Genomic DNA, 15,293 nt, shown 5'->3' with positions numbered 1-15,293 from the left:
TTTCTGAAATATCATAGCTCCTGGGTCCCCTTCTCTATCTCAAGCTTGGGTTACTGCCTGTGTGAACTTTCTTTGGAGTTCACAGGTTTCCTCCGAACCCCATCAACATCTCAGTAGATGCACTCTAGTGGTGATTCTAAATGCCCCCAAGTGAAAGAATATGTGGGGAATTAATTCTATTCAAGATATACACTGATTTATATGTTCTCCTTGGATAGTCTCTGTGTCTACCACAACCCTGACCACAATAAAACAGAGTTATTGTTTCATGATGGACAGATAAATCAATATCATAAGAAACTCTGCTCTGGAATAATGGAAAGTATAAATGCAGAATAAAATTTGGGCATATGAATCATTTGCAACCCATCTCTCTCTTCCTCTCTCTATCTTCTCAATAATCACTTTATCTTGGTCAGCGATTTACAGTGGATCCAGAGCCCGGCCCAGTTACAATGTCCAGTGAGTCTTAAAAGAATTAATCTAAAAACCACACAATCCCAATACAGCGTTTAACACTACTTCTGGGGCAACTTAACATGTCCCCCACTGCAAGGTTTTTGGAATGTGGGAGATCTGCTTGGTTTTTGCAGTAGGAGCTTTCACAAAGGTCTAAACCTTTTTAGTCACATATAGATGTTTTTTTTTCCCGATATGAGGGGATATCCCAGGGGTGTTTGCTACGAGTCGTACATAATTGTCATTTAGAGGAGACACTACAGCAGGGGTCATCAACATGGTGCCCACGGGCACCAGGTAGCCCGCAAGGACCACATGAGTAGCCCGTGGGCCTTTTCTAAAAATAGCTGTTTCCCACTTTGTTAAATCATTGTTGATAATTATTATGAGAAATCATTAACATGATCAGTGTCTTTACATAGATGAATATCATTAATTATTAATAATAACATAATAAAAGGTCAATTGAGCAAATTTGTTAGTTCAGATCCAACTGAAAACTGTGTGTATCAAACTGGAAGCCCTTCACATTAATCTGTACCCAAGAAGTAGCTCTTAGTTTTAAAAAGGTTGGTGACCCCCTGCACTACAGTAATCTGGTGCACACACATTCACAAAAAAGAAAAGATAAAAATGAAAGCTTTTACTGAAGACGATTAAGTGAATACTGAAGTAGAATGAGTTATATCCCTTTGAAAAGTCTGGGCAAAATGCACAGCAGGTTTGCTTGAAGCATACTTGCCAGTGCAACAGATGTTATACGGTGATATGAATCGGTCTTATCTGCACATGTCCAACATCTGGTTAACAATCCCTTTGCAAAAAAAACCTCAGCGAGGTCTGCAGTTGCAAGGTACCTCAAGAACCTGCACTGAGAACCAGGGATGATGACAATGACTGATGGAGTACAGGAGTAATACAGGAGTTAAAGGACCTACAAGACTAATGAAAAAAAGGAACTACTGTATGAGATCATGTACAGAGTAGACACAAGTCACCTCTGCTGATACCTGCCCCAGTCTTGACAGCAGACGTGGGAGATCGGGACTGGAACAAAAGCCTCATCTCGTACTCCAGACTCCGGATCTGGTAATGAAGTCTGGAGTGGATGCGCAATGCTATTAGATGCTAGCTGAGCACCGAGCAGCTTCGTCAGCAGCTTTAAGGATCTGCTTCGGACGTGTTTCCTCCTCCTTCTCCTCCATGCACATGAGCCCATTCCCATGCAAAACGCCGTGCATTCGGATCAGAAATCGAAAACTACACGCAAAGCATCTTTTACTCACGCTGCACAAAACAGCAACTCCGTCACAACCTGCACACTAACCTACTACACAGTACGCCGTTCTGCTACGCCTCCCGGGTAACTATGGTAACCCCATAGTAACCTACGCTAGCACACTTTCATGCTGCGTAGTAGGGAAGCGCGCGGCAGCACGGGACCAGCGCACGTCACTCATTCTGTGGGACCAGCACGTGTGCGTGCGCGCGCGCATTTACTCTACATCTCGATTTCAAACCGAGAAACGAAGAGATAATGTCGGAACAAGTGTTAATAATACGGCACATTTGTATTTGTTTTATTTCAGTTTGCTTGCCTGGTGCGAGTCGGTGGCGTTCCGTTCCCTCGCCGCTCAGTCCCTTTACACATCCTCCGGCGTCACTGCGTGTGTGCGCCGCAGCCAAGGTAACCGAAATCTCGACTGTGTCCACGAATCTCGCGAGATTCCCGCAGGTGCGACAAATCAGGAGCTTCTAGTGAATTTTCTCCATAACTAATACAGTGCATGCTGTTTTCATCCAGCTGTGTTCACCTGAAAATTTCATATATATATATATATATATATATATATATATATATATATATATATATATATATATATATAATTTATATTTACCCCACAATAAAAATTGTTGAAAGAGAGAGAGGGAGGGAGAGAGAGAGAGAGAGAGAGAGAGAGAGAGAGAGAGAGAGAGAGCATTTCTGGCTGTCACCTATTTCTTTGTACTTTGCTTTTTATTTGTTATTGTTTGAGTTTTTTTTTGCATATAATTACCTTTTTCACATACGTCTATCTAACATGCCTTGTTTTAAAACAAACAAGCAAAAAATTATTTCTTATTAATTTCTTGCATTATATACACGCATTTACAGTAGTTTATCTTCATCAGCTTGTTCAGTTCATTTATTCATTTTCAAGGTCAGGGGAATAACCCTACATGGGACGGCACTATGCAGACGTTCCACTTACTGGCTTGTTTTATGGGAACTAGAGGAAAAACAGAGAATGTGGCAAAAACTCAAACAGATACTTAAAGAGAACTGTGTTAAACTCTATGCAAAAAGTAACAGGAGCTCAGAAAAAAGAGATCTGGGGAACCCTGGAGCTGTTTATCAAATTTATGCATTTAATGCATTATTATTATTATTATACAATATACACGGACACCTGCTGCATTGAATTTATTAATTATCTTGCAACTTTGTGCACATGTTGCTCTGTACTTGTTAAGTTCATACTGTGAGATTTTTTTTTTTTTTTTTTGATGCATTAATGTAAATGTCTGGACACAAAAAAAAAAGTTTCTTGTTTTACTATTATTACACATATTTTTTAAATATTCATAGTAGTAGTAGTAACAACAACAATAACAACAACATTATTATTATCATTATTGCATTGTATTCCTGCATATTTCTTTTCCAGTTTATTTGCATTTAAAGCAATGAAACTCTCAGACTGTCATAGAAAGAACAGAAAGGTGACAATGATCAGCTATCAAATATTTATTAAGCAGGGTTGGTGTTAAACTCTTATAATTCATTTTATCAACATGCCAAACAACAGTAAGGAAACATGTTGTATACTCACATCGTCATCGTCGTCATCATTATCATCACCATCATCATCATTATCATCATCAAGTCAAAATGTCTTTCCGTCTCAAATGTACATTTTAAATAAATACATTCAAGATCAGGTGCTACTTCAAATAACAACATTTTGGTAATGGATGCTCTTTGCTAGAGTTCAGCTACTCATTTATCCACACATAAATCTCTTTTGAGCACATGTGCATAAAGTGACTTTGTATGTAAAAGGCACAGAAGGAAAAGAGATTAAGGTCAAATTAATAAGTTAAAACTTAGTTTGATTGTAGCTGTAATAATGTTCATATATTTTCTTTACTTGCACATACTTGTTCATGACCACGTATCCCACTTCAAACAGTGAAGGGATCAGGACACATAGACTGATTTCACACACAGTGATCCATTGATGTTGAAGCACATATTAAACATGCATATTATTGAAATGACATTCCTGGAAGCACTGCGTATGTGTGTGTGTGTGTGTGTGTGTGTGAGTGTGTGTGTGTGTGTGTGTGTGTAAGAGAGAGAGAGAGAGAGAGAGAGAGAGAGAGAGAAAGAAAGAAAGAAAGAAAGAAAGAAAGAAAGAAAGAAAGAAAGAAAGAACAGGTAGTTTAGCAGAAATGCAAAGCATGCCTGGGGAAGTAAATTTAGAATGAGCTTGTTTTGAAGAACTAAGATGTTCACTCCTCACAGCTCATCAGTCTCCCCATCGAATGGCATGGTATCTATCTGCAGGTGGATGTTGCCTGTATCTCCGCTGCCCACCCAGCCAATAGGAGTGCGGTTAAAGGAGGGTCTTGAGTGGATGTCATGATGATACACCACTGCAGGCTCCGGTTCTTCTGCTGCTGTCTCGATATCCGGCAACTGGAAGGTCATCAGTTGAGAAGCTTTTTCAAAGCCACCAAAGGGCATGGCTGACCTAAAAGGGGGAGAATGGGTAAGTTGGATTATGTTTACCTAAAACAATGTGAGGCTACTTTTAAATTAGGTTGTGCTCCATGCTTACACTCTTCCAGGATTCAGAAGAAAGTTTTAGCATTTTAGTTGTTGTGACACAACATTTGTTAGCACGCTGGGATCAATGAAAATTTGGTGTGAGTCAACACGAAATGTATTTACTGTAAAAATTTTACTCATACAAGTTCTTTTTCCAAAGAATTTTCTCACACACTCATAGAAAATGATAATATACTCTATAGTTTGGTCTTGTTTCTACATGCTATCAAGTTTTATTTACAGCTAAAGGCTCCATGCTGGCTAGATAAATGTCCACATTAGTCAATAGCCAACCTTTCCCGACAAACATAGGAAAATGAGTCAATTGTTTGAGCCTGTTTTTCCTGATAAACCTTTGGAGGCAATTCCCATTTCCAGAGAGACTTTCCCTTTAAAATCAGAACAAGACAAATTGAATACTGTTACTCTCCAAATAAAATACAAAATATAAATATAAAAAAAATGAATTTTTAAGTTTTCTGTATTCATGATTCTCCATTAGAAATCGCACACTATATGATACAAGTAACAAAAATACTTTAACAAATATATTAATTTAGAAATGCGGCCTCTGCCAGCGGTGAGCGACTGGAGCCGGACGGAATGAGCAGTAAGAAACACCTGTAGCTGATGAGACTAATTACGCCAATAAAGGGGAGAGAGACCCCAGCCTCAGGGAGTGAACCACCAAGCAGAGAAGAGCGAAAGGATCGCCGGTAAGAGATGTGATGGCCGGTGAGTGCACTAGGGCGGCCGCCAGGGAAAGGCATGGCGGGCATTAGAAAAAGAAAGCATGGCGATCGGGGAGTGAGAAGGGTATACGCCGGAGGAAGGTGGGCCGACCTGAACTGTGGGTGAGCCCCGGCGTGAGTACTGGATAGGAAAATGAAAGTAAGTAAAGAAAGCTCTGCTTGGTGAACGTTTTCCTGTCTCTCTTTCTTCCAGCATGGAACCAGTGGGATTTGTTACAGTAGTGCCGAAACCCTGTGCTGGAAGAGGGGTATGATGCCAAGGGAGACTCCACTGTGGAGAGAGTGGGATCAGGCCAAGGAGGAGTGTTGCCGAAACCTGCGACCGGTGTGGCGAGATGGGACCCGCGGCAAAAACTGGCATTCCATCGTCTGCCGCACCTCTCCGCGCTGGCGGACTTTAAGATGGGAAAACAAAAGAAAAACAAAAGCTCTGCTTGGTCAATTGATCTTGGTCTTTCTTCCGGTGCGGAGCCAGTGAGATTTGTTACAGTAGCTTATTCAATAAAAATATAACACTTTGCTGATTTTAGAATTCAGGGATTAATTCTATTTTGTTACTGACTGGGAGATTTTACCTAAAGGTTCACTAGGTACAGACCAAAAACTGTTTGATTTGGGAACACGGAAATGAGTCATGTAGAAGCTGAAAGAATCAGTTTATGTCAAATTATCTCGCTCATATAAAATCAAGCTGACAATTCCATCTCTATTATGCCTTATTGTGTCAAATGTTTTAGCGCCCCTACTTGTATAACGAGATATTTTTCCACAGATAATGATTTGCCTTCATAATAAATGAAGAGCTCTAACTCAGTCTTTGTCAATCATGACTTGTCTTGGTAAAAATAATCTTTTTTGAAATCTTGTTTATAAAAGGTTTTATCAGTAGCAATTTTAAGAGTGTAGCAATCAGTGTGAGTGACAGATAGTTAGCATGATACCTGTTAAAACACTTGTATTTGGGCAATTCAAGGTGAATACTGGGACCTGGCATGTATGATTTCATAGTAGAAACAAGGTCTTCATTGCCCTTCATGGCTCTTTCCCAGGGTGAAACATATGTCTTAATATATTCCTTTCGTTTCTTCTCTTTTGATGAACCAGCAGCCTTAGTGCTTTCTGCACCTGTGGAGAAAACAAGTCTTCAAAAGAAGGGTCCCAAAAAAAATACTGTATGAGAATTCTGAGGCTACTGCATTTTTTTTTTTTCAACCATATTGAGTATATAAGATTTGATATAAGAATGAGCTTTGTCCTCATGCAGGCCTACTGATGTCAACTGCATTATTCAGACAGAACCTTTCACGCTGTATTGAGAGTGGAAATGACCTAATAACTGATATGGCTGCTGTATGGAGGCCACAATCTGGATTACTCTCTTCTACTCACCTTGTAAGATCTCAACTGATGAGCCAGCACTCTTGCCTGCTCCTGAACCCACTCCGCCAGCTGTTCCTTCTGCTCCAGTTCCTGCTCCTTTACCCCGGCTGCCAGGTTTGGGAGGAGGCACAGGAGCAGAACCACCAACTATCTGTCCACCAACTATCTGTCTACCAACAAGATGGCCGCCAACCAGACGTCCACCAACATCTATCATTTGGCCTCCAATGCCAGGGACAAACTTCTGAAAGTTATCCTGATAGAAGAAAACCAAATAAGCAGAGGAACCAGTAAACACATTCAGTACATAGTGTAGTGAATAGTATACTGAAGTACACTGTATAGCATGTTAATTCTCACAGTTGAGTCACTGTTAAAGACATCAGGGTTGTTTTCATAGATGAACTTTTCAACACGAATCTTCCTCATTTTAAACATCTTGGAACCCTTGTTATTGAGCAGGGACAGTTCCTCCAGCATTACGTCTTTGGGTGTACTGATCTTCGTCCCCAAGTCAAACTCTGAGGCCTCAGGCTCTGACTCATACTCTGGGGGTGCAAAGAGAGATGAGTAGTTAGATTTCACAAGTCATTCTTCTCTCTATATAGCTGCTATTTTAGCATGCATTGCTTTCTAAAATCTATCAGCCACATCTAAAAGTATTTATTATCTAAGATGTTAGAAATGAAAGTAATTAGCATGTCCTTTAGTTGAATTTAAATTATATTAACTGTCATTGTCATAGCCTCTGTGATCAGCTGATTATTTGCATAACCATTTAAATTATTGTCACGTTCTGTAAACTTATGTGATGTGCATGTGAATTCATGTTTGTTTGATCTTTGCTTATTTGCCTCGTATGTGAACTTTTTTCAGAAAAGCATCAACCAGGATTCAGTGTTACACAAAGAAAGAAACATGATATGTAGGTAAGCAGGACCTTCCAGTTATCAGGCACGTTTACACATCACTGATCTAAAAACTGGTTTTAACTTGATGCAAATGCAAACTCGGACCGGAAACTGAGAGCAATAATCTAATGTAATCTAACCAGTGTTTTAGCAGGCACACTATCTAACCTCTCATCGACCAAAAATGATTCGACTCAGACACAAATACAAAACAGACACCTAATGAACAATGAAATACCGGTAAATTCTTCATTTAAAATTGTAATCCTATATGCACTTTTCCCCTCTGTATTCATAAAAGGAATGTGTCATAACAAGGTAGAGAATACACGTTGATGTACATGTTGATTATTTTTAATTAGCCAGTGCATCTTGTTTAAAGTATTTTCAGCAGGAGCAAAGCCCCTGTGTGGACCCGAGAGGCACTTCTGTGATATTTAAATAGACAGCTGTTGTTTTTGCAGTGAACATATATGGACATATATGATGTAGTCATTTAGATTCTCATTGACGACCCCGGAAATCTTGAGTGTCTCGTACGAACTAACATTATTATAAAGTAGGGCTGGCAATCGATTAAAATATTTTATCACATGGTTTTCATGAGTTAACACACGATTAATCACAACTTAATCACACATTTATATATCTGTTCTGTACAGATGTACCTTAAATTAATCATTTTCAAGTTTTTAATGCAACATGGGCATGGACAAATATGGATGCTTTATGCAAATGTATGTTTATTATTAGTGAAACCAGACTCAACATAAAAAAAGCATTAAGACAAAAATATTTGTATAATAATTATGGTGTTTAAAATTAAGTAAATCCTCAGGAAACAAAACCGAACCTTTGCTATGTTTCCACACAGACGGTTTTAATTGCCAGATGTGTGGCATCGTGGTGGTTTTTGGTGCCTGATTGGAGACTTTGCGCATCAGTAAAACAAATGTTAAAAATAATTTTTTAGATCTAAGTAAAGAAATGACATTGTGAATAAATGTGTGTTGCGTTGAAGGTTTTAATTTTGCCTCTTTTATATTTATTTATTTATATATATTTTTTTTAATAAAAAAATGGTCAAACAGAAATGCACTAATTAACTGCATTAATTGTGCATTGATAAAATTTGTGGCGTTAAAATAAATTTGCTTTAATGCATTATTAACACTTTTATGTGGACAGCCCTATTATAAATGCATCTTTTTTTGTCTCCCAGTTTGACCTGAATGTTTAGTCATGGAGAGACTCGCTGTCTGACCTGCTATTGAATCAAAGGCCCCGTGGTTAAATACATTCTGTGCTTTGTGCTCTGCTGATAATCTCTCCCTTTCATAGACCATATCGGCTCTCACTGTGTGCATTTCACAGATGAGGTGAGCTGAAGAAACATGCACTGTATTAAATACATTTCAGAGGAATACCACATGAAAGTACCCATTCATTCACCATCATTACTATTCATAGTGAGTGTTAATACTTTCCCAATCGTTTGTCAACTTTATACTATGAAAAATTACATTTAAATAAAATGTGGCTCTACTAAATAAGTAAATCTTTAGTGCATTTGCATGGGTCTCAGTATCCATTATAGTCAGAGGTGATATCTTTTAGGAGCCTTACCATTCTGAGTGATATGTGACAGGTCAGTGATGATTCTGCTACTTTTTTTCTTCTTGTAGGGAGGGGCAGGTGTTCCAGCAAGAGGCATGACTCCAAACTGGGAAATCAAACCAAATGAAAGGGAAATAGTTAAGTAGGCAATATTCAGTTTAAAAAAATTGTCTTAGAAGTTCATTACTGAGAATTGTTTTCCTTTAATTTGAAATTAGATATTGTGGGGTTTTTTTCTATTATACCGCAATTAACAGGCTTTACCTGTCCACTATTCTATCTGCCTGACCTCATGCAACGTGTTACCGTCACTATTATAATTTTTTCCTTGTTTTCCTGAGTTGTTGCTCTGAACAAGGTATTGTCTAAGGCACACATTAGCCACCATAAGAAGTTTTTTTAATCAGGAGTGCTGCACCATCTGGTGCCTGCAGTGCTGCTGTAGAAGTGTTACTGCAGCAGGACAAGGTGCTGGACACACGTCATGTCTGTGTGTGTGTATGACCCCACATTCCACAGATTTCTCACTGAAACCTGAGAAAGAGAAATGTATAACCCCACACTGCTACCAGTTGGATTGGCCTTTTTGTGTAAAAGAATGAAAATCTTATATACAATATCTGTACCCACATGTTTATGGTGGCATATTGGGAGTCTCATCTTGCATATTGCAGGTGGCATTGCTCCATTTCTGTAAATCTTCAATATGTGTTTTAATATCAGATAGCATTTTAAATACATGTAACATACAGTACCTCTGCCACCTCAAGACTCTGCTAATAGCAAACATTGCATTCACTTGTCTGTAATTCTATCTACTCCAGCTATTTATAAATGCCATTTTGAAGACCTTTTAGTAGCGAGTGTTGGCATCACAGATGTGACAACGGACTTTATTCTCTCACAATCTCAAATGTGAAAACATTTATCTAATTCTACATAAGTGGTATAAAATACTGATATAAAACGTGTTGTAATGGGAGGGATACAGGAAAGCTCTTGGTGTTCTTGTAAAACACGACCTGTGCACCCTGCAGCTCAAGTTGCCCCAGCTGGATATTCCAGGCTTTACACTCCATATAAAATCAACAGCCGGGGCAATGTAGAGGGCGGCTCAGCACATTCCCACTCTCACTGCCTGCGCTTTAATACATGGAACCAAAATCTGATTTGAATCAAGATTGGCGATAAAAAAAACTTAATAATAGCATATGTATTGATCACTGCAAGGCTGTCTCCAATCATGATACTCTTTGACATGTAGTTCAGTTGGTTTTATGTTTTATGATTTAACATAATCTTTGCTGCTGATAAATTATAAAATGGTTCATGCAAATGCAGAGCCCATACACACTGTGATCCACTCACCCTGGTTTTAAACTCCTGTACAGAAGTGGTCTTAAGAAGAAGAGGCAAAACTTCTGATACAATCAAAAGTTTATAAATCCCAGGGTGTCGCTGACCTGTGGCTGGACCAAGATCATGGGGAGTGCAAAATCCAGTCAGGACTTGGATACCAAATCATAGAGGGGGGGAGGAAGAAGTGGCGTGTACGATAGGGAAGGGGATAGAGGGGGGTCTCAGGCTGCAAGCGTCGATGGTCATATCAAGAGGCTAATATCTTTCTTGCAGATGCTTCATGCTCTAAATATAGCAGAGGGGTGAGAGAGTATAGTTATCAAATAGTCTGACAGAGCAAGGACTGCTCAGAATATTGAGGGTGGCAGTTGTTCTGTTTCCTCCTGCATTAATTATCTTCTTCCCCATGTAAGATTTTCACCTTTTTTCACATTCAATACAACAGGCCATTAATCTCTCACCACATGCTCTCTGAATATATTACTGTTTTTTTTTTTTTGTTTGTTTGAATTTCTAACTTTCTAAATTCTCAGTTCTCCATTATTCAGTCACAACATGAGTCAAGTCAAATGTTCCCAGTGCCATTTAGCTATATAACAAAATTATGTTTCTTCAGCATTACAGTACAAGATGCAACAATTCTGGTACACACCATACACACACAATACACACTAGTGTGAAATCTGTGCAAAATTGTACAGTAAATCCACTAGACAATAAACAAACAGCACAGTGCACTAACAAGGCATAACAACAGAACAGTGTTGTATGGGGAAAAAATAGCAAAAATTGACAGTTTAACCTACATTTAGTTTTTTTTTTTTACCATTAAGATGAGAGAATGCAAATTTCTACAGCAATAACAGAGTGAATCTATTACAGACTCGTTCTTTAGACATTTTAAAAGTTTAATTACTGTATAACATAAAAGGGAAAGTTAAAACGATGTTAAAAAAAAAATAAAATTGGAAAGAAGAGCCCCAAATTCAGGATGAGAATAATGCTTCACCATTTAACTGTAAATATCACTTTCCTACTATGTATTGTGATGACTATTAGTCATAGACAAAGGGGGCGGTTTCCCGGACAGAGATTAAGCCTAGTCCTAGACTAAAATCGTGCCAAATTTCCACCAAATTAATAGAAATCTGCTTTCTCTGCCATAGTTTAAATAGTCTTAGACTAGTCCAGAGTTGAATAGTCTGATTTCATGGAAAAGTGTAGAGCTACTTTAGGACTAAATTGAGGCTTAAGACAGGTTTAACTTCAGATTAATGTCATTTGCAGCACACATGGATTACAGTCAACTGCCGATAATTCGCGGTTCGGAAAAATATGCAGGTTCTCATTTGGAACCTAACAGGAAGTTGCGGATTATCTTAAAAATCACTGGAGGATCGAATGTTCAGGGAATGTTAGGAATAACATTTAAAACTGTTTTTACTAACACATTTCATGAAGATTTTTCAAAACACATTATTGTATTAAAGTGACGTAATGTCTAGATGAATTCACTAAGGTACCATAGGGGCTGCGGGGGTGCGTCCAAAATGTGCGGATTTTCGGAACTCGCAGGGGTTCCGAAAATCTGAAAATCCACGGGGACCACTGTACTTTTTGGACTATGTCAATGAAGATCAATGTTTACCATCAGCTAAACAAGTTAGTAACAACTAGCATGTTCTTGCAGACAGAAGTGATCCAGTTTGTCTCCAGATGCTCATAACTTTAAGGTTTCTGGCATGTAGCACCTTTTACCAGGAGACTGGGGAATTATGTGGTCAGTGAACCAGCAGTATGCAAAGTCAGTCCCTTTTTTGAAGTCAGGCTATTTTGAATAAAGAGCACATTACATAAACTTTCCTGATGCTACAACCCAGGCTATGTACAAGGTACAATTCAATGAATATAGAAATTTCCCAGAAGTCATAGATAGAACCCATATTCCCATAAAAAGTCCCTTTACTCCAGATTCTGAGGAACTCGAGAAACAAATAATTGTTTTTTACATTGATTTCCATGGTGTATTCATGCCCCAATTACAGTTTTTCAAACATTGTACGTTGGATAGGTGCAATTCATGATTCCCGAATGTCTGACATCTGTACAATGGCTCTACAGCCAGGCTCATACCTGCACTATGGGTCTAGTAGGGTGCATGTTTGGTGTCTTTCAGTGCCTTTGGAAAACACTGAATCAAACCAAGAAGATGCTGCGCTGTCATCTTGACAACTACCTAAAACAGCGAGGATGCCGAAATCTCCCAATGGAAGAGGTTTTTAATCAAATGTTCCACCATTTATAACAGACCACAGAGGACGACTTGCATATAGAGATGCTTTTGCATTGTGCCACTCTCATTAGATATTTTTTTTACATTGTTTACCTTTCAATCTGATCAGATTTGATTTATTTCAAATGTAATGAGCAAATAAGAGATATTTAAAAGTTTAATATTTTGTCTGGTATGTTACTGAAACCATCATAGCACCCAACTTGACATTTATGTACTGATATGACATTTGATCTTGCTGCATCTCTTCCTCCTCCAGCTTCATCTCCAGTTCAACTTGTAGTATCATTATTTTCATTTCATACTTCTCCTTAAGATACTACTGGAATTTAATGGCTACCATTTCATGGCGTGTAAGACTTTGCTTCTGGTGACCAGCACTGCTAGACTTCGTCACCCTTGCTCCTGAGGATGTTGAGGTTAAACCTCCGTCCAACTGTTCAGTTCTGTTCTGACTTTTCCCTTGAATCAATGACAGTTCAGATATATCGTCAAATAAATATAGATTTAATAGCAAATTAAAGTTTGAGAGGAGAGAAACAAAATCAAAAATAAAATTCATAAAGAAGGTGCGTGTTAGCCATCATCTAAACTAGCTAGATGGTCATCAGAGATCTGGTAGGTTCACCAAAGGTTGCTGGCTCTGCTCCGTCCATCTTGTCCGAGTCTATTTGCAGGTCCTCCACCAGTCTTAAACCTCTCTCTTCGAGCTTCAGCAGCATAGGTTTTTTTAGGTTTATTTTTATATTCTTAAACAACACCTGTATTTAAAAAACTAACTTATTAGTGGTATTGTTCTTGTAGATGTGTTTACGTGCATTAAAATAATTACAAATAGTTTCTCAGGCATCAGTCTTCTTCGATTACACATCTTATGTGTGCAGGTTATTTCAATAACAGGATGTTTTGAAACCATTTGCTTTAAAAGACATTTCTCATGTTCAGTAAACGTCTTTAAACACACTCTCTATTTGGCTACCACTGCCATTTGCTTCTCAGTTGCATACAACTGAAAACTTTTCATGGTTCATTCCTTGTTTTATAGGCAACCTTCATCCTGCTACTTCAGTTTATTTTAGCTCAGGACTCCACAGTTTAGGTGTAAGTAACTATTAACTATTAATATAACTAATTATTAACTTTTATTAACTATTCTAGATTAAAGCCTACTACTAGCTTGATTTAAAACCTGTCTAAAACACTGCCCTGTTGAGCTTTGAGTACAAATAAAATTTTGTATATGCTGCAATAACATTATTCAGTATTTCATTAAAGCTACTGTGCGTATATATTATTATTTAAAATGTCTGAAAGTGCTGCTGTTATTTGAGCTGTATATAAAGTGTTTATTCGTTTACTTTTTGTTCTATAAAGTTGATGATATAAAAACAGACGGATCTAGATATTTTTAAGTCTTGATGGGATCAGATCAGGTTATTGGTTCAAGAACCATTGGACAAATAGGGAAAGGTCTCCTCCATATGGTCAGTCAGGGTAGTTACTACTAATTTAGTGTCGTGTGCAAATCTTCCTGCAGCGTAGAACTGTAATACCAAAGCGAACGCTAGGGGGCAGTGTGGTGCAGAAAAAAAATCAGTCACTGAGAAGCATTTGCGTTTATTTTTATTTCTTGAAAAATACATTTTCACCTCAGGTAATTCAGACCGCAATAAATGAAATCGGTACGTGCCTGTGCAAACTTTCTCTCTCACACACATATACACACACCCAAGATTCTAATAATCAAAAGTCATACCACATACAAACAATTTGATCCACACTGCAGTCTACTACAATTTATCTGCTGAACATTCATGAAATGTTTGTGCAATTATTCCTATAAAGCGTAACGTGCATAGTTCAGAGGAGTGCATAAATCAAAAGAAGGCAGTAAATCATTACAAACTGTATGTGTGACATGATCAACAGTTTCTAACATGGTGTCTATAAAAAGTTAAATGTCTTGAGATATAATATAGATAAAAAAAAAATAAAATACAATGTTTATCTATAGTACGTAATATTTTCTTATATTCTCTCAGCATCTCATACATTCAGAAGTATAATATGCTCCTGTAATGAGTTCTTGTACTACTTGCTAATTTTTCCTTCAGTGCTGCCTTGATAACCCTTTATAACAGATCATCTTGGCTTTCTGCTTTTCCTTTCTCTCTAGTGGCTTCAGAAGCTCACACATTTAAATGTCACTTCAGGTTCACAATCAACTAGCTGGGAATTTATCACCATCTCACATCACCCCAACCACAACATGACTGGCAATAAGATCATTAAGTCTGATTTCAGTAAGTTGCTTAATTACCATTCAGACTAAATTATGTGTTTAGTCCTGTTGAATGGTCAGTATGCATGTCTTATATATATATATATATATATATATATATATATATATATATATATATATATATATATATATATATATATATATATATATATATATATATAAAAAACAGCAATAATTTGATGGTCTTTATACCTATCCTGATGGATTGTCTTGCCCACATAACCTTAAACAAACTGCTAGTTTGAGCTTTTACCGTGGCATGATAAATAAATACATTTGTTCGATTTGTTTATTAGAATGTGTCTGAAACATAAGAGTCAGAGCCCATTTGGATGATCTTGGTTTG

At 37.8% G+C, this 15,293-nt stretch overlaps 2 protein-coding genes and 1 long non-coding RNA gene across 3 annotated transcripts in view; 1 reads left to right on the top strand and 2 right to left on the bottom strand.

Moving 5' to 3' along the window:
* usp54a (ubiquitin specific peptidase 54a) overlaps nt 1–1,694 on the bottom strand; it is a 59,566-nt gene extending 57,872 nt beyond the window's left edge. Inside the window, exon 1 of the mRNA XM_083538290.1 lies at nt 1,470–1,694. The gene's annotated coding sequence lies outside the window, so the exon portion shown is untranslated. The remainder of the gene's footprint in view (nt 1–1,469) is intronic.
* LOC310724443 overlaps nt 1–15,293 on the top strand; it is a 430,012-nt gene that overhangs the window by 205,077 nt on the left and 209,642 nt on the right. The gene's annotated exons all lie outside the window — the stretch shown is intronic.
* On the bottom strand, nt 3,120–10,541 carry myoz1a (myozenin 1a). Its single transcript, XM_083538993.1, has 6 exons — nt 10,362–10,541; nt 9,003–9,099; nt 6,826–7,013; nt 6,475–6,721; nt 6,027–6,210; nt 3,120–4,256 (listed from the first exon to the last, which is right to left on the bottom strand). The coding sequence occupies exons 2-6, from the start codon at nt 9,088–9,090 to the stop codon at nt 4,022–4,024; spliced, it is 942 nt and encodes a 313-aa protein (XP_083395119.1). The 5' UTR covers nt 9,091–9,099; nt 10,362–10,541; the 3' UTR covers nt 3,120–4,021.

This window comes from Silurus aristotelis (genome assembly GCF_946808225.1).
Source record: "Silurus aristotelis genome assembly, chromosome: 4".
Lineage (NCBI taxonomy): Eukaryota > Metazoa > Chordata > Actinopteri > Siluriformes > Siluridae > Silurus > Silurus aristotelis.
This window is presented reverse-complemented; position numbering and strand designations above follow the sequence as displayed.

What these genes read in the sequence shown, in the direction of transcription:
- myoz1a (XM_083538993.1), bottom strand. Translation starts at nt 9,090, where the DNA reads ATGCCTCTTGCTGGAACACCTGCCCCTCCCTACAAGAAGAAAAAAAGT. An exon ending in TCTTTAACAGTGACTCAACT is followed by an intron (nt 6,722 to 6,825) that starts GTGAGAATTAAC and finishes TTCTTCTATCAG; the next exon opens with GATAACTTTCAGAAGTTTGT. An exon ending in ATCAGTTGAGATCTTACAAG is followed by an intron (nt 6,211 to 6,474) that starts GTGAGTAGAAGA and finishes TTTTCTCCACAG; the next exon opens with GTGCAGAAAGCACTAAGGCT.